At 38.8% G+C, this 17,347-nt stretch overlaps 1 protein-coding gene across 8 annotated transcripts in view; it reads right to left on the minus strand.

The window, feature by feature from the left end:
* Nucleotides 1-1,502: 1,502 nt before the first annotated feature.
* RIMBP2 (RIMS binding protein 2) overlaps nucleotides 1,503-17,347 on the minus strand; it is a 105,379-nt gene continuing 89,534 nt past the window's right edge. The window contains exons 16-23 of one of the 8 annotated variants that reach the window (XM_086761658.1): nucleotides 16,956-17,108; nucleotides 13,836-14,020; nucleotides 12,402-12,570; nucleotides 10,246-10,311; nucleotides 8,741-8,844; nucleotides 6,795-6,866; nucleotides 5,480-5,614; nucleotides 1,503-3,065 (exon numbers count right to left, since the gene is read on the minus strand). In XM_086761658.1, the coding sequence (XP_086617784.1) occupies nucleotides 2,877-3,065; nucleotides 5,480-5,614; nucleotides 6,795-6,866; nucleotides 8,741-8,844; nucleotides 10,246-10,311; nucleotides 12,402-12,570; nucleotides 13,836-14,020; nucleotides 16,956-17,108 (1,073 nt within the window). In that variant the 3' untranslated portion in view covers nucleotides 1,503-2,876. Of the gene's footprint in view, nucleotides 4,895-5,479; nucleotides 5,615-6,794; nucleotides 6,867-8,740; nucleotides 8,845-10,245; nucleotides 10,312-12,401; nucleotides 12,571-13,835; nucleotides 14,021-16,955; nucleotides 17,109-17,347 lie in introns of all 8 variants that reach the window. The other 7 variants (XM_086761655.1, XM_086761654.1, XM_086761661.1 and 4 more) reach the window with 7 other exon arrangements.

The raw sequence follows: 17,347 nt of genomic DNA on the forward strand, positions 1-17,347 counted from the left end.
CTTTTAATACTTGCACTTCTAAGTCATTTGCAGACCAGCTGGGAACTCTTGAGCTCATTTGTGTCTCCCTAGGAGCAGAGGGAAGTGGGACTTTTTCAAACTGGCATAGCTGAGGAGGAAACCAAAATTTCGGGAATGAGTATTGGCAGCAGAATTATTTCTGTATCTTATCACAGCAATAGGAACACCTTTATTATCAAAGGCCACAGTGTTCTCTCCACAAAAAGTCATGGCTTTGACTAAGCTTTAATGCTGGTAACAGTGGCTGTGTGACTTTGTGTGGACTCTCCTACTGAAGTGCTTTTTCTTAGTCTTGTAACTTCTTATTTACTAGATTGTATTGTCCCCTTAAACATCTCCAGATTCATAACTGGAGTGAACTACACTTCTCGGTTGATGTTGTTTAAGTGCATGTTTGTTAAATGAGAAAAATAATTTCTGTCAGAGGATATCAGTGCACTAATGTGCAAAAATATCGTTTTACTGTTCATGGGGTGTTTGGTTTGTTTTTTGGTTTGTTTTTTTTTTTTGTTGTTGTGCAGTTTCAAGTAAGGGGGAGTACTTAGGCTTTGGTTTGTATCATACTTCTAAGATTTTCACTGATAACTATTCAGCAGTAGCTTAATTCATAAAGCAAACAGTTGTGTTGATAGAAGTTAATTTGCATTAGCAAGCACAGAGTCAAACTAATGCCTACAGGAAAATTTGGATTAGTGTTGGTTTTTTAACTCAACTTGTTGTGAACCTTGTTCCTTTTCTTTGTGAGACTTAAATAAAATTGTTGCTGTAATCCTTACTGGTTTGATCCTGTTAGATGTATTTGTGTACATCCTTCAGGACTGGGCTGTGGTCATACTATGGGACACGTGCAAGAGTAACGTTCTCGCCATTTTTTACCTCTGGAAAGCTCCTGGGGTCTTGCATTTAGATGAGCCTTAATGCTATAATAAACTTCAGCAGCTGTTCACAGCTCAGAAAAAGGAGGGAGCTCTCGAACTTGTCAGTTCAGGTTTGTATGTGGGTTTTTTGTTTTTTTTTTTTTTTGTTAATTTTTTTTTTTTCCCCCCTAGGCTGAGAAGTGTACCACCTTCTTCATGTTGTTTGTAAGGAAGAGAGGCAAATATTTTGGTCTTTCTGATGTCACACAGTGGTAGCTTTTCCTATTCACTACTTAGTGTTTTGTATTTTTTTTTCCTAGTTACTTATCCCTTATTTATACCTGTCATGGGTATTCCTTCTGCTCTGGTTTCTGTCATTTGAGGGCAGTAGAGATGGAGTGAGTGCACCTGCTTCCTCAGTCAGCTCTACAACGGCAGGAAGTGCTCCCTGCAGACTGTTCCTTCTCCACATGGGCACAGTGTTTGAAGGTGCTGCTTGTACTGGTAATAACAGCTCCCAGGCCATGGATCTTACCAGTTGTGGCTAATCCTCTGGAAAGGGAGGGAATGATAACCTAGTAATCAAGCAGCTGATACACTAGATTCATGAAACATACTGCACTCTACAAAATATCAAATTATTTATTTATATAAAATATAATACACAACAGTTGTACACATGCACACACCCACACAGTACTTTACCACAAACTTAGGCCAGTTATCTTCAGTAATTAAATGTTATAATCTAGCACACAGTATCTTACAGTATTTTACATTATTATCTGAAGACACAATGGGGAAGCTTTGATCATTCATTTATAAACCTTCCATAAATTACAAAAAAAGAAAGGCAGTCTGAAAAGTATGTATAAACAGTAAAAACAATTTACAAATGGACAAGAATTACAAAATAGTAACAGCCAATGACTGCCATCAATGTGTAAGATTGTTTTTCTTGAGAAGCCAATATTGCAATTAATACTTGATTATCACCTGTTGCAGCCTTTTTACTGGCTACAGCTTGTGTACGTAACACAGCTTTTCACTTTCTACTTCAGACATGCACTTTACCTTGCATCTGACATCAGTGATATGAAAATGCCTTTTAGCTTAGGACTGTACTTCCACAGGAAAGAAAGTTGGGGTGTAAAGGTTTCTGGTTTTGGTTGGGTTTTTTTTGGTTTTGGTTTCGTGGTCATTTAGAATAGTGAACCAGGAACTCCAAAACTGGAGGTTGTACAGGTGAAACGGGGTGACTCTCTGAATAACATACACTGTATCTGATTGATTTCAGTTTAGTGAAGATGTTGACAAAATAAATCAATACAGGGGTTTTGGTTTGGGGAAAAGAAAAGCAAAAACCAAAAAGAAAGCATTTTGCACAGCACTTTCAAACTCCCAGGAGTAACATTAGACATTGAATGGAGTCAGTAACATGAAATTACCATGTTTTAGGGAAGATGAAGACAGTTGAATACACAGTACATACAAAGTATACGCTGTATATTTATTAGACAGTACAAATCATTGTGCATTAATAAGGCAAAACATCAAGGCTGATTAAACTAGGAGTTTCAAGACCATTTTTGTATATGATAAAGATTAAATAACTGTGGGGTGATCTCTCTGAACCAGGAAACAATGTATAGAGTTTTCTTCCCCCCCCCTCACGGTTAAAGGAGACTAAAAGCTGAGATTTATCCAGTGGAACTGCCGGTGGTGAGGTGACTTCGAATGAAAACGTGTTCTTCTGGTCTTAATCCCATATTTTTTATTTTTTTTTTTTTTAGAAAAAAAAAATACTTGCAATAATAAATTCATTTCCTTTTTTTTTTTTTCTTGCTGTTTTGATTAAGCAATTCACATGATTCTATTGATGTCAGAGTTAAAAATGCAAAGTTGTACTGCATAGTCATGAAAGCCCTAGTTTTGACGTTTAAAAAAAAAAAAAGTACACAGACTGGAAGCTTTACACATTGTCCAGGAGTACATGAATCATTTCACTGCACCAAGCTTTTTCAGCAGTTTCTTGCCTTTGGAAAGCAGCCCCTTTTTCTTTTTCGAGGACATATCCCTGCCTCTCCCGGGACTACCAGAACCCATAGGTGACGTAGGTGACCCAGAATGGAGATGAACTGTGGGGGATGGTGCTCTCCGTGAGGTACCTGTATTCTCAGGAGGAACCTATTAGGTACATTGTTATAATTTATTGAATGTTTGAAAGCTTAAAAGCTGTTATAATCAAGAAACTTGGTAACATCACTTGTCCCATTACCCATTTAAACAAAAGGGCTGGTTCCTTTCTTTTGTGGCTTAAAATAAGACATGGGCTTACAGAAAATAGATAAATTTTGAGGAAAAAGTATAGACAATAGAAAACACCCCAATAGAGCCCTGGTTTTTGGTTTATACTTTTTAAAAGAAAGAAAGAGTTGGACACACTTGTTTGCCATAGTTCTGGCCCCAGAAGCCACAAAACTGGTTTTGATTTTTGCATTTCAGTACTCAGCTAGTACAAAAATGAAAAGGGATTGTTGTAGCTATAAGATTTAAGAAAAATCAGATCAGCAATCTATAGAAGCCAAATTGTTTTCAGAAGAAATTACTTTAAATACCACATGATCACTTATTTTTTAAATGTCCTTTAAATATCTTTAAAATTGGCTAGCAAACTTTATGTACATATTTGAGAAGATGGCACACTGGCTTAAATTAAAAAAAAAAAAAAAGAAAGAAAAAGGAAAAACAAAAAGCTAAAATGAACCTTAATTGCAATCAAAGAAAGCTTAAAGACCCTGACTGCTTGATGTGTATGCTGCAGCTATGAGGTTGCTGAATGACAGTGAATACTTGTACGATAGTTAGATGACAGCATTCCTAAATATTTTAAACAGCTATTTTTTAATTTTTTATTTCAATTATCAAAAGCACTTGAATGAAAATGCTAAAGCTACTTATACTCAGCCTATGCTAACTACAGTGCCCGGCTGACAAAATGTGATGCTATCAATTAAAATTATATTTTCATAGAATCCATGCCTCAGGGACCTCTGTTATCTTGTAGTTCAAGTTACAACAGTAGCAATTTACTGGCTTGTTGTGCAACAGCGAGTTAAGCAAAGGGGCTTCAAGCCTACTTTGATTTTAAATCAAGGTCTAATTCTAATGAAAAAAACCCCAACTTGGTAAAGCACCCCAACGTACACCTGAAGATACCATATATATATAGTCTAATGCATCCATTCAGTGAGCTGCATGGTTCATACTGAGAATTCTATTGCATTGGTAAACCAAACAGTTGCTAATAGTTCAAATGTGCACTTTTAGGAAAATCTGAGTAAATTGTACCATATGAAGGGATTTTTTTTTCAGAACTGTGGAATAGTTGGTCGTAGGCAAACTGGGGTATAATCGATTACGGAAAACACATTTTAAGGCAGACAATTTGTTGCTATATTTGAGTGTAATGAGTTTCAAAACCAACTATACCCTTGTAAACTCTGGTCCGTCTCGGCTTACGTTTCATTTGTATGTTCCTTAAGGGTTGAGGGTGTTGTGCTTTTCTCTTGATATAGGAACTTGGAGTTTTTACATCCCAGGTTGGCTAACAATGCAATATGCAGCTTTTGTTTGTAGGGTAGTTAGACATCAAGCTCTCCTTTCTACATAAACATAAACATTTAGCTCATGAAGAAATATGTTCCAAACGTTGACCTTCATAAAGTGAGGTCTAATTGATTTATTTCTAAGGATTCCTTTTAAAGGATTTGTCTCCTAGAAAAACTAAATTGACTTGACTAGGTATAGTAAAAGCATACAGCCTGTTCTGTGGCCAAGGATTTTGGAGACATATTTCTTTTTTTTTTTTTTTTTTTTTTTCCCCCACAATTAAGTTTCAAGACTTGCATTAGATAGCCAGGTAGCTTTAACTGAAACCTCTATTGGTATCTTCAGTTGCTCACTTACGTGAAGGCTACATTGCCTTATTAAGGTGTGAAATGAACACTCTTCTTCTGTTTCCAAGCAGATGAGCAAAGAAATAAAAATATATATAAAATATATAATATATAAAAATATTGCAGTGATGAAACAAAACCAAAAATGAGATACTCTAAACATGATTATCTTTCATGAAAGAACTCTCTGGGCAGTTAACTAATGCCAGTTGGAACAGGAAGTCATACGGATTAAAAGATGAACACTGTCAATCAGCTGCACTGACGGTTTGTATTTAAAAGAATGCTTCTACCGGTCTTTTGTCCACAAGAACTTTTGCTTTCATCTCAATATTGCATGTAGTGAGAGTAGTTTAGAAGCTTTAGGAAGTAACTACTTTACCAGGGAAAAGCTGCATAACCTCAAAGTATAGTTGAAGGTACTGTAATGACTGCCATCAAACGGTAAACTTATTTTCTTCATTTACAAATGTAAAGAGCTAGCAGAAGGCTAAGTCAAGTCATACCTCTGTTTTATATATTTGACAGTTAATTTTAAATGGGCAAATGGATTTAAAATGTTAAAAGTAATGTCTAAATTATATATGAGACAAAAATGGAATGGAAAATAAAAACTTAATTTTTTCTTATTTGGTTGCTTACCCTTTTTGCTTTTGTACGCGTTGGTGTATCATGAACGTATCGCGAGGGTGCATCAGATAAATAAACTTCAACATCATCAGGCACTTCTTCAAGAAAGTTGGAAGGAACCAGCCCCTTTTGTCCGTTAAGTTCACCCTGCAACATGATGAAAATGTCAGTGAATGTTTTATTACAGCAAATGTAGGTTCCCAAGAAGGTAAGGAAATACTTTTGACTACTTCAAAGCCAGCGAGGAAGAAGAAATCCCCATCTAAGGGCACTTAGGACCTTGAGAGCTTACACACATTTGAAGATAACAGGGAGCAAGTGAACCCCTGCTGTCTGCACCGTGGAGAATTAGGAACTGAGGTCCCATACAGTTTCTGGACTTGGGTCCTTATGACTGCTATGCCACAGATGTGTGTGGTGCTGGGCTGCACAACCTAAAGGCACTTCTAAGGCCATCAAATTACTTCTTTGGGCCTTAACAGGAGTCACTTCTAAACTACATCTGAAAGAGCTGGGCCAGTTTTCTGTGGCCAACACACCATGGAAATAGAAAAGGCAAGTTCAAGATGCAGGTGGCAGCTACTATCCACTTGAAGACAGTTCAGCTGGGCAAGCAATGCTGAATATTGTCTCTCATGATTAAATTCTTCCTCTTCTTAAAGGAATGACAGTAGCATGATCAGTTAACTAGAGCACAAAGACTAGTGAGCTATTATACTAATTAATTTTACTCAAATAATCCTTTACCATAGGGACTGGCTCTCCCTAGGTTTTTCTCCCACGTGAAATGCCTTACCCATCAGAAGGCATTCAAGTGTTCACATCGATACGTGTATGATTAAAACAATAGACATTTTCCAGCAAACTAAATGAGGTAAATGTTACTTACAAAATGCCTGGGGCAGCTGTGAGCTGCATGAACACCACTCCATGAGAATGTGCTGAAGCAGCAAGGGTGAACCTGCTTCAGTACCGGCCGATCTCCTCCAACGGAGGGAGCGTCTCGCGTTCTGCTGCAGACCACGTGGCAGCGGAGCTGTGCGGCCGAATTCACGTCCCAGCTCTAAGTGGGTGTCACCCTGGGTGTCACCCTGGTCTCCCAGGTACAAAGCGGGAGTGGTGATGCTAACCCCATGCTGGCAGTGCTGCCAGGCATGCTCTTCAGGATGATGTTCTTGTTAAATTAGGATCGCGGCTATTCCCACAAAACAACCAGCTGGAATTGTCACCTAAAAGCCCCCCAGGCTCTCATTTCATAATTCATGCTAGTGACGCTTGCTCCAACAGTTTGTAGCAGTTTGAAGTCACCAAACAGAAGCCAACTTACATAGTAAAATCCATCTTCATCAATTTCACCAAAGACAGTGATAATGTCCCCTGTGCAGAACGTCAGCTCAGCCTGCAGGAAAAGGAACACGTGACAGGGCATGTGTTGTTAGGCAAAGGTTAACATTTTCTTTATCAACAGTAAATCCATCAAGAGTTTTCCCTCTCCTTTATGTTAAGACACAGTTGGTGAAAGCAAACTGAACATTGAGAGCAAAACTTTTTTTAAAAACAAATTGGGTTTTTTGTTTGTTTGTTTTGGTTTTTTTTTAGGCTTGCTAAATTTGGCACCTTTCCCACCAAGTTCCAGACACCCACAGGACTCCCTACACCAAGTGACCTGAGTGCAACCAGACCTCGCAGAGTCTCAGACCTCATCTGCACCAAGCCTTGAACAGCCTAAACAAACTTTGAAGCTTTAAACTACATGGCTGCAAAGGTCCCTCACGGTCAGACTTTCTGGGAGGAAGGAATAGGATGGAGGGGTGGGAAGTGGGTCAGGGCCACACTCCACACTGAACTGAGCACTAGAGCTGACGCGTGCGAGAACAGCTGAGACAGCTTTTCCTGAAACACGAAGTTCCTGAACTAAAGCTGTGGAGCTCTACTGGATTCTGTTCAATAAAGGCTTCGGAACAGGCATCTCCAGTCTGACCTGCAAACAGTGTACTGGGCTCTTTTTAATTGCCTGTAGTTTAAATGTAATTTAATTAGTTTTCTTTAACTTATTTTTAATTTCCTGTGGCCATAGGAAAGAGAGAGAACAAATAACATTTTTGCAACCTATCAGTACAATTTCTTTAATTTCTTGCCCAAACAACTTTGAAACACCATAATCTAGAACCAGAATTGGGAGAAATAGGAGACAACTAGTGAGAAATCAGTGAGAAATAGGAGACAACTCTGGCTGAGTTTTAAAGCATCAGGTCCCACTTATTTCAAAATTCACTTTCTTCCTTAAAAAAAACTCTAAACTGTTCTACAATTCACCAATTAAAAAAAACCAAAACATTTTAAAGGCTAACTGAGGAAGCTTCTAGTTATACAGTACTTTTTTAAAGCTTTGAACGTACCCTGACATTCTTACCACAATGCACATATAAACCAGCAGCAAATCTTGACTGAAAGACTTACCATGTAACATCAAAGACAATGTACAAAGTGATTCTGTTGTGGCTGATAACAGATATGGAGAGATGGGAGACAGCAGGTAGGTAAACGGAAGATAAACCCGTAACGAAGATCTAGCTAACAGTCGGCTGTTTTTTAAATAAAGATCTAGCTAAAAAGTGCCTTGTTGTTTAAGACCTCCTTACATTGTTGTTAAAAAAAGATTACAGACAGAACATACAGTCACAAAAGCTCAGGTGCATCAATTAAAAGAAAAATGCAATGTATTCTGAATGCTGTTCTATGTTTGTTCTGGTTTGGGTTGAGAAGGAGAGCTGATTTTTGGACGAATTGTAGGTTACAGAGATTTGCAAGCATGCATCACTGACAGCTTGTCAGCATGAGCTAGGATGCATCTCAAAAATAATCATGTTCTTACGTGGAAACATACAAAGGAAATTTGAAAACAATAATTGAAAAAATGATCATTCCCTACCAGTCATAACTCCATGCTTTCTTCCTTATACACTTTTGTTATGTACATACGTATACACATGTATTGCACAACATATATCCTTAGCTGACTATATAATATATTGAGCCATATTAAATAAATCCTACAAAGGATTTTCCTTGATTTTGTTTGAACAAGAACCATGAATCTACTTGTACAGAAGTCCTAAACTTGTCATATACATCTGCCTGAAAACACTTGACAAATGCTTGTAACTCTGAACTTTTCTTTTTTGCACATAGTGTAATAGTGCTTATTAATAACAACTATGCTTTAAGTAAATTATGGCTCCATAAATGTAAACACAGTAAACGTGTCAATACCTCCACATCAACGTTAGGAGAACTTTCTCTTGGATCATAATCGTACAGTGCCACCATCCTTCTTGTAGACACTGAATGTTGTCTGCCACTCCGCCTGTTTCTTTCTGTTCCAATCACAAGGGGAGGAAGGGAAGGAAAGCTATCAAAGTTATTTTGAAAATAAAAACAAGGTGCAACTTTTCCCCATGTCATTTTCACAACAGTGCAGTAACAATGCTGATATTTCTCTAGCACAGTGATCAAAGGTCACAGATTACCAAACCTATCCACACAGATAAGGTTTCAAAACAGCATGTACAGTTCCTAAATATTTTTTAACAGTTGGCTTTCCCTCTTCATTCTAAGCCACCGAATCCCCCAAACAGTCTTTATCTGCAAACCTAATGTTCCGAAACCTTCAGCCATTCTCAGTTGTAAGAATCAGAGCTTACCAGGGTATACAAAGCCAAACATTCAAAATTCATGTTTGTTTCATTTACTCAAACTTCTGCATTTACTGTCTGCTCCCTCCCCTCCCAATCACCAGGAATTTTGTGCCTGGGAAAATCTTCAGCTTTCTGCTGGGAGACTGGAAGGAGAACCGGACACTCCCAGCTGTCCCCAGACCAAAGAGGCTCCCCCTTATGCAAGTGCTTTGCAATATTTACAAGACTCTGACTACAAAAACACTTTCTCAAGCACTATTTAATTTTACCAGTTTCTTTGTGGGGAACAGAAGGAAAGGAGTAAAATTTGTAGTTTCCAGGAACCTACAATCAATGTTTATTGATTGCTATTAAAACATTTACAAAGAAGTCCAAAAATGGGCTTCATTTGAAATTGGAATGATATTAGCATGATTCTTGCGGATGATTGCTGCAGCAAGAGAAACATGCTTGTTAGTGCTACTCACAGCCAGGCGTTGAGGGCAGGCCTGATGAGCGCTGTGCGGAGTGACGGAGGGAACCTGGGTTAGGAGCACCCTACGGCTGTTCGGCGGGAGGGCGAACATTTACGGTTCGGTTAATGTGGGAGCAAACACTGAGTGTAGCATGCACTCACAGCTGGCACATCACCCGCCAGCTGGCACTGAAGCACTCTGTCAGAGGAGATCACTTACTTTCGCAGTGGGTGGTTTGCAGTTATTTTCCCAGCTACCAATGCAAGGGATTTACACAGAACACAAGGAGAGATCCAAAATGAAGGCACGGACTGTAACAGACACGGGACCCGATCCCCCTGATTCCCCAAAGCCTGCACCAACCCATACCTAACTGACTGTCTGAGCCGCACTTTCCAGTCTGCGGTATTTCTCAGCAAGCCACTGCCCGCTCTTCGGGGTGAAGGGCCCCTCTACGACCAAGGCAAGAATCCAAAGGGGACCCTACACGTAATTGCTAGCTGACAATATTCTCCAACTGCTGGCTTCCAAAAGTTCAAAGGCATAAAAAAAAATAAATCTAGACAGCTCAAATCATTTCAGCTAATTTACACCTTGAAGGAAATGATTGGTTCTTAGCACAGACCTCTTTTAGACTTTCTGGATCTGCGGTGTACAGAGCGTGTGCTCTCTTTGAAACGGTCACAGTTGACTTCAGGAAAGGAATGCATACAAATAAAAGAAGAAAAGATATGAAGCTGTTCAAAGTTCTGTTTTAAGGATTTAATGTGGGCAAAGGATTAAGAAAAATATAGTCATATGAACACAGCATGTAAAGTGTCTGATATGACATTAAAAATATGAGTAACAGTACGAGACAGACTGGCAATTCGAGCCTGCTTCTGCTAAAAATCCACGTGGGCAGCCTCTGTGCCAGCGAGGGCCTGAGCACGTGGAACTCTGCTATTCACAATTTGTATTTAGTTTAAAATTAAGCCAAACTAACTAGTCTTTCCAAATCAAATAGTTAGAGCATTTGGTTTTGGTTTTGTTTTTTGTTTTTTTAAGTGGCTAATAATTTAAACCCGTATTAAAGAGAAAATACATGATGCTTTTAAAATGCTCAAATATTTAAAGGTGAACTGCTGGGGGTAGGTTGCTAACAGCTCGCTCAGAAACATCCCAGAATAAAAGGAATTCCTTAAAAATGTAAGGCAGGCCAATATTTCTGTCACAAATTGCCTTTCTCACTATCCAAGATAAAGAATGTCTGATTTCTCAGCTATTAAGAGTCACTACCAGTTGAGCACAACAAAAATCCCATTATATTTGCAAAATATGATCTTAGCCAAAATATTCAAATTATGGGGACTTATGTAGACCAGTGGTTTCATTTTCACTCATGTTCTGTATCATCAGCTTGCTGACTTTGATGAGAACTGAAAGCACTGAGCAGGACTTGAAGCAGTAAGTTTCAATCGTCGCTGTTTAGGAAGACTTTTTTTCTGTACCCATGTGTGACCTCATTGCTAGAAGCAGAAACATTTTAGGCACTTCTCCATCCCATCAGGGCCCCAGTTGTGGTTACAGATGTACCTCAGGCAGGTTTGGTATCTCATTCTAACAGACTGCAAATGCTGCAGACCCACGCCAGCGGGACTGCTCGTGCAGAATAACGCCGCAGGCTCAGGCACGCCCACAAGTGCCACCGCGCGCCCGTCCCAAGCTCTTGTCCTACGGGTGTACGTGTAGGCGTAACGTGCTGTACCTACAGGAGCAGAGGGGTTTACTAGCGTGTGTGGGTGGAAGTATTGGTTGTATTTATGTGGCCTAAGTAAATAAATACACAGATTTTAATTAAGACCTCAATTAAGCATTTAAGAACTTAAATCATCCTTCCCTTTCATGGACAACATAAAATTTTAAAATATCTCAATATCTTAAAAAAAAAAAATTGTCTCTGATTTACTAATACGATTTTGGAAATGACAAGGTTTTATTCGATCCAAGAAAACAACTGTGGAAGATTTCTTTGTTTTTTTAGCAACCACTTTTACAGTTCACTTTTAAACAGGACTGAACCAATTCCAGCCCTTTATATCCACTGAATCATGTTGACAATTTTAAAACATATTGAGATAGTTGTACAGAATTTATTTTTAGAAAGAAATCTAAGTGAAGATACTTGCATTCTGTGTCTGTGTACAACATGGAACCAGTGTTGTAACACAAGTGGTTCATAACACAGAATTGTTTGGCCAAACTCCGCTTTTTAAAGGGTTTGTTACTGCAATATCCGTCAAATCTCATAATACGTAGTGCTATCCCAAATGAGACTACATATAACCCTTTGCCAGTATCCCTTAAAATTATTGGTAAAGCAGGAAAATGTAGAAAAGTAAAAATAATAACAAAGAAGTGATTCTTTTTATGCTCTGCAGCAGTGGGCGTATCACAAAGCACCTCAGCACAGCACACTCCAAAGCACTGGGATCATGTTCTGTGTCTAGAAATCTTTCAGGTGACAAAAACCTTTTTTTTTTTTTTTTAAATAAGAAAAGAAAGCAATAAGTGGAGTGATGAAGATACAAGTCCTCATTCGCAGCAAAAGATGTGACCAAGATTAAATATTAGTTGAATAAAGTAATCCAGATACTGACACAGAATGTAACCCATGGTGTAGTAAATTGCTGTAAAATTTAGATGCATCTGCATATAGTAAAAACAAAAGGCAAAGCGGATCCAGCCAAGTTAATAGCACCCAAAAGTCAGGAGAAGTGAAGCGTATATATTTTTCCTCACCGATTTTCTCAACTGGCGTGTTCAACGGAAGAAAGCCTTGTTTCAGAAGCTGATCCATCATCTCTTCATCATCTGCTTGGATCTCAGAGACCATATTACATGGGATAAGGCCAATTCTTGTGCAGGTTTCTCCACGATAGAATCCATCAGCATCTTTGTCCCCATAAACCTGTTATTCAAAGAGTGATAATGTTGGTCAATAAAGCTTTTAGCATTTAGGAATTTTAAGACAGGGTAAACGATTACTGAAGTATAGACAGATGACTATGGTTTGGACATGGAATTATATCAGATTTTGACTACTCTGACTTATGTTAAAAAGGCTGAGAGAGTTGGGGCTGTTCAGCCTGGAGAAAGAGACAGAGAGATAGCTGGGATCTCTCTAGACTTTTCAGTATGAAGAAATAACTAAAATACCTGAGTGAAACGAACATTTTCGCAAAGAAAAACAAGATCTTAAACAAGTTCCATATTTTTGACATAAATCTATCATATAAGGAGGTAAGCAAAATACCTAACAAAGTATTTAACACTAAAAAAAATTGTGATGTAGGATATAGACATTTGTATTAGGATCCAATCCAACACAGTGAAAGTCATTTTATCTTTGAAATGGGTAAGAAATGAGTCTACATTTTCTCAGGTTCTGTTTCTGATCACACAGAAATCTCAGTTACCTCGGGACTACCAGCAGCTGTTCCTTCTGCCTCTCTCACTTCTGCCCATTTTGCACCAGATCAATAAGATACAAGGCTGCAGGAGGAGATGCTTACATTTGCCGATTCAACAGAAAAATATGCTAGCTTTTTAAAACCAGATCAGCAAACTCAACAAATACAGCTTGCAGCTGCACAAGCGTAAGATGAGGCAAGCTGGGAGAGAGGGCTGGCTAAAAACATTGACAGAGCTGGACACTCTTCCTGTCACCTGAAACAAGGCTGATTTCAGAAGAGGATGACTCTGGAAGAGAAATACCTAAATTTTGCACCTTAATTAATCTTAAGTGTATAGTAGCCAGAAATGTTCAGCATTTAAAAACAATACAGCAGCTCTGGTATGTACGAAAGTGCAACACTAAGCATTTCTGTGGTACCTTTGCAGGAAAGGCATCTTCTCTGAAGTGGCTTTTCCTGCAGGGTTTGTGGCAATGAACGTAGTGGGCTTCAGAGTCACAATCTGGTCTTAGCACCTAAAGTTCTAATCAAGTTTGGCCCTTACTATCTACAGCAACTTTGAGATTTTTGTCCATTACTTAATTATTTGTAAGCCACTAGCATCAGATACTAGATTGCAGATCCAGTGAGATTTACAGCCTGAACCTCTGGAGAACAACAACCTTGGACTCTAGTCACACAAGTTGCTTTCTCCATGGGGCACAAAGGAGACCCTGTTTGTAAAACTGGGTCCTTAATTTCCTTTGGTTTTAGATCCCACCTTAATGATCTGTCCTTCTTTAAATGGCAGCTCTTCTTCTGCAGCATCAGGATTTGGGGACATTGTCAGCGGATCGTAGTCAAAGAGTGCAACAAATATTCGAGTAGAAATATCCTCTGTGCCAGGATCTGTTTCTGATTCTTCATAAATATCTGGAGAAAGATGGTCATGACCACCATAGCCATCTATGAAAGTAAATTCAGAAAAGAACAATTCAATAACACAAGTTGGCTTCTTTCAACTATCCCAGTTAATATTTGAAAAATGTTTGACATTTCAGTGAAAAAAAACCAATAACTTAATGCACGTTCTATTAAGCTTGGTGGGTTTTTTTTTTTAATTAGCAAGTTGTTATTTTTTAAAAAGCATATACAATCTGCATGCACTGGATGTGGTGTTGATCTCCTATACCACACTGACATTTACACATGTGAATACAGCTCAGGTAAGTAAGCAATTTTTGTTAGGTTTACTAGAGTTTGCCATAAATTAATGAAGCATGTTAAGAGTGACATAATGATGTCTGATAGGCTTTATCATTACTGCAAAAATAACCATGCTTTGGATCCACCTGTTTTTCAGCACAGCTGCTTCTGCTCTTCATGGACACAAGAAAGCACATCCCAGCTGTGTTGACATACCATGTTTTAGGTACCAGGTTTAAAACATGGTTATAATCTCTTCTCTCCAGACAGGCAAGAAGAAATGGATTTCAGTAGTGTTAGTTATGCCAGGGTTGGAACTACATTGCCTGTGATGTTGTTTAAACACGATCAATAGTTTACACAGGCAGCAGTGCCCCAAACCAAGACAACCACCACCAAGATGTGGTAAAAACCAGGAGGAATGGTTAGCTGTGACTGCATTTAACCATTAGCTCACTAGGAAAGATCACCCACGAATACCCCAATGCTTGAAACTGCACTGAACTCTGTCCACTGCAGGGCACGAAATCAATAATGATATAAAAAATGAGAACTGACATTTTGTCTCATACATCTTTCAGACTTTTCAAATGACCTGGAGAATGCATTTACTCCATGATTCAACAACATACTTAAGGATGGACTTCAGTAAAACTGAATTAGAAAATCAGGCCAAATGGCTAGCAATGGGTGTTTTGATTGACAGGATTCAAAGGCTTTTAAATTTGTTTTGGAAGAGCATGTGGCAGTGCTTTCCCAAAAAGTAGGCTCTTTCAAGACATATGAACTTTAAATCCCAAAAAATAAAGCCCTCAAAATCACAAGCCACTTCTGAAAAACTTGGCTTATTGTGCAAATCCCACTAACTTGAGTGGGAGTCAGGTACTTTTGTTCTTTCCTGAATCAATACTTGTGATCCGGCTTACAAGATCCTTCACAATGAGTAAATTGAGAAAGTGATGTTATGAATTACAATGAAAATGTAGTTCAACTATATAAAAATTTTTCTGAACAATTTTCATATTAATACAATTTTTACTGTAACTACCCCTTACAAATTGAAGGCTCCCATTTTTCGTAATAGTTTAACCATTCAGTACGGAACATTTGAGATAAAATTCCTCCTCTTGCCTCAACATCAGATGTATTTTATACAACATTTGATATGTTTAAACTACCAGAAAAAATTTCGGAAGGTCACAGCTTTAAGGGAACAGCTACTAACTCTTGGGTCCAGAGCGCAAGAAAATGTGAATAGGGAAAAATGCAGAACAGCAGAAGGGCAGGGAAAAATTCCAGCCAAGAAGCTTTAGGCAGGCACAAAGCACAGAAAGGAAGTGTGGGAGAAGGGCACACGTGGGACAGAAAGCAATGGGACACAAAGGATGGGATTCTTCTCTGTTCTGTTCTCCTCCCACAGTCAGGTTGCAGTCGTTCTGTGGTTCATACTCAGGCCCGCCAGGCAATGTAAAACAAGTGGGTTAAGGGGTGTTTTGTTTTGTTTTTCAAATTTAAATATCAATTTTTGCATCCAACCCCAACTGCAGTAATGGGGGTTAAGAGCAAACATGAATTATAGCCAAACGTATCTCTGTCAAAAGAGATCTGACAATCTGACTCAGAATAGCCATGTTTGCCTCAGTGAACCAGAAAGGAAAAAAAACCTCTTGATCAGCTCATTACTCACTTATCTTATTCTTTCAGTCGGTGTATACCTACATCATACACACACACACACACGTAACTGTGTATGTAAAATCTTTGTCTTTGGATGCAGCCAGCCAGATTCCCAACAGATGCACAGCTGCAACCAGGGTTGCACTGAATTAATGAGATATACACCGACATACACAAGCTGATGATCTGGTTGTCAGTAAGTCAGATATGTTTGCTTTGAAACCCACCAAATTATGATTTACCTAAACTTTCAGGGCCCCTTTCATTTCATTTCAGCTATCTACAAAACCCTAATGTGTTTCTTAGCTCTACATATGGCCTGGGTTGCTTTTATGAGTTGTGCTAGACACTTCAAATCACTGTGTCATGAACTATGAAAACTGAATTGTTGATCATGTAATGATTTCTATGTTGATGAAGCAACAAATACTATCAGCAGTGGGTGTAGTTGCCTTACTCATGTAATACAAGTTTGCCATTATGATGCAATTATTCCTTAAATCAAGAATAATTTTTGCCTTCACCAAGTGACACAGCCAAAATCCTGTGTGGTCACTGAAAAGACCCTGAATCTTTGTTTAGCCCAAGCTGTAAATCTGAATAACATCTGGTAACTGCTTCCTATTTCAGGACATTGGCTTGTGATATTCCAGCTACTGTTTGTCCCTGTCTGGTCTATATGAACCAAGTGGAAATGTGATGAACGGTTGTTCAGATGTATACAGTAAATACTGACTGGCGTTAGTAGCAGCATAGCTTCACAGAGGTTCATGCAACGCAGTGTGCTTGGACTCAGTCAGGTATGGAAAAGTGGCTGCACAGCAGTTCCAGGACAGAGGACTAAGGGCTGTTGTCCCTTACAGCTGCGCTGGAGAAACTTACCTGAGAGCAGGCAGGACTCAGAGCTAGTTCCCCTGGCACTGTGCATCGCATGCAATGTTGTCATACAGAAACCGCACTTGTTAACACGCAGCTCTAAAATGTGTCTGTCACAAAGGATGAATAATGTTCGGCATACCGTATCTATATTCAGAGGCCATGGTACGCTGCTGAGGCCATTTCTTGTGTCCACCAATGCTGCGATAATAAGCTTCTTCTTTTACAGGTGAAATATTTCCCTCACTACCTGACCGAGACCGACCGCCTTCACTGTTACTGTCCATTGTAATTTCTATGGAGAAAAAGGGAATGATCTATTAAAACATATTGTATAGTTGCCTTTCTGGAGGCTCCTGCGGGCAGGCTTTGCCTACCTTTTTTTTCTGACTTGCATATAGTAGGAAGGCTAAACACTGCATAAGCTTTGCCAGATGTCTCAGCCTCTAGAAATTCTTCTTCAGCAGGGGAGTCACAGAAATGTGTCTCTCCTTTTCTTAAAGCATCTGAATTTTGTGCTTTTTAAAGTTCATA

This window comes from Chlamydotis macqueenii, chromosome 17 (assembly GCF_036417535.1).
Source record: "Chlamydotis macqueenii isolate bChlMac1 chromosome 17, bChlMac1.mat, whole genome shotgun sequence".
In the NCBI taxonomy this organism is placed as follows: domain Eukaryota; kingdom Metazoa; phylum Chordata; class Aves; order Otidiformes; family Otididae; genus Chlamydotis; species Chlamydotis macqueenii.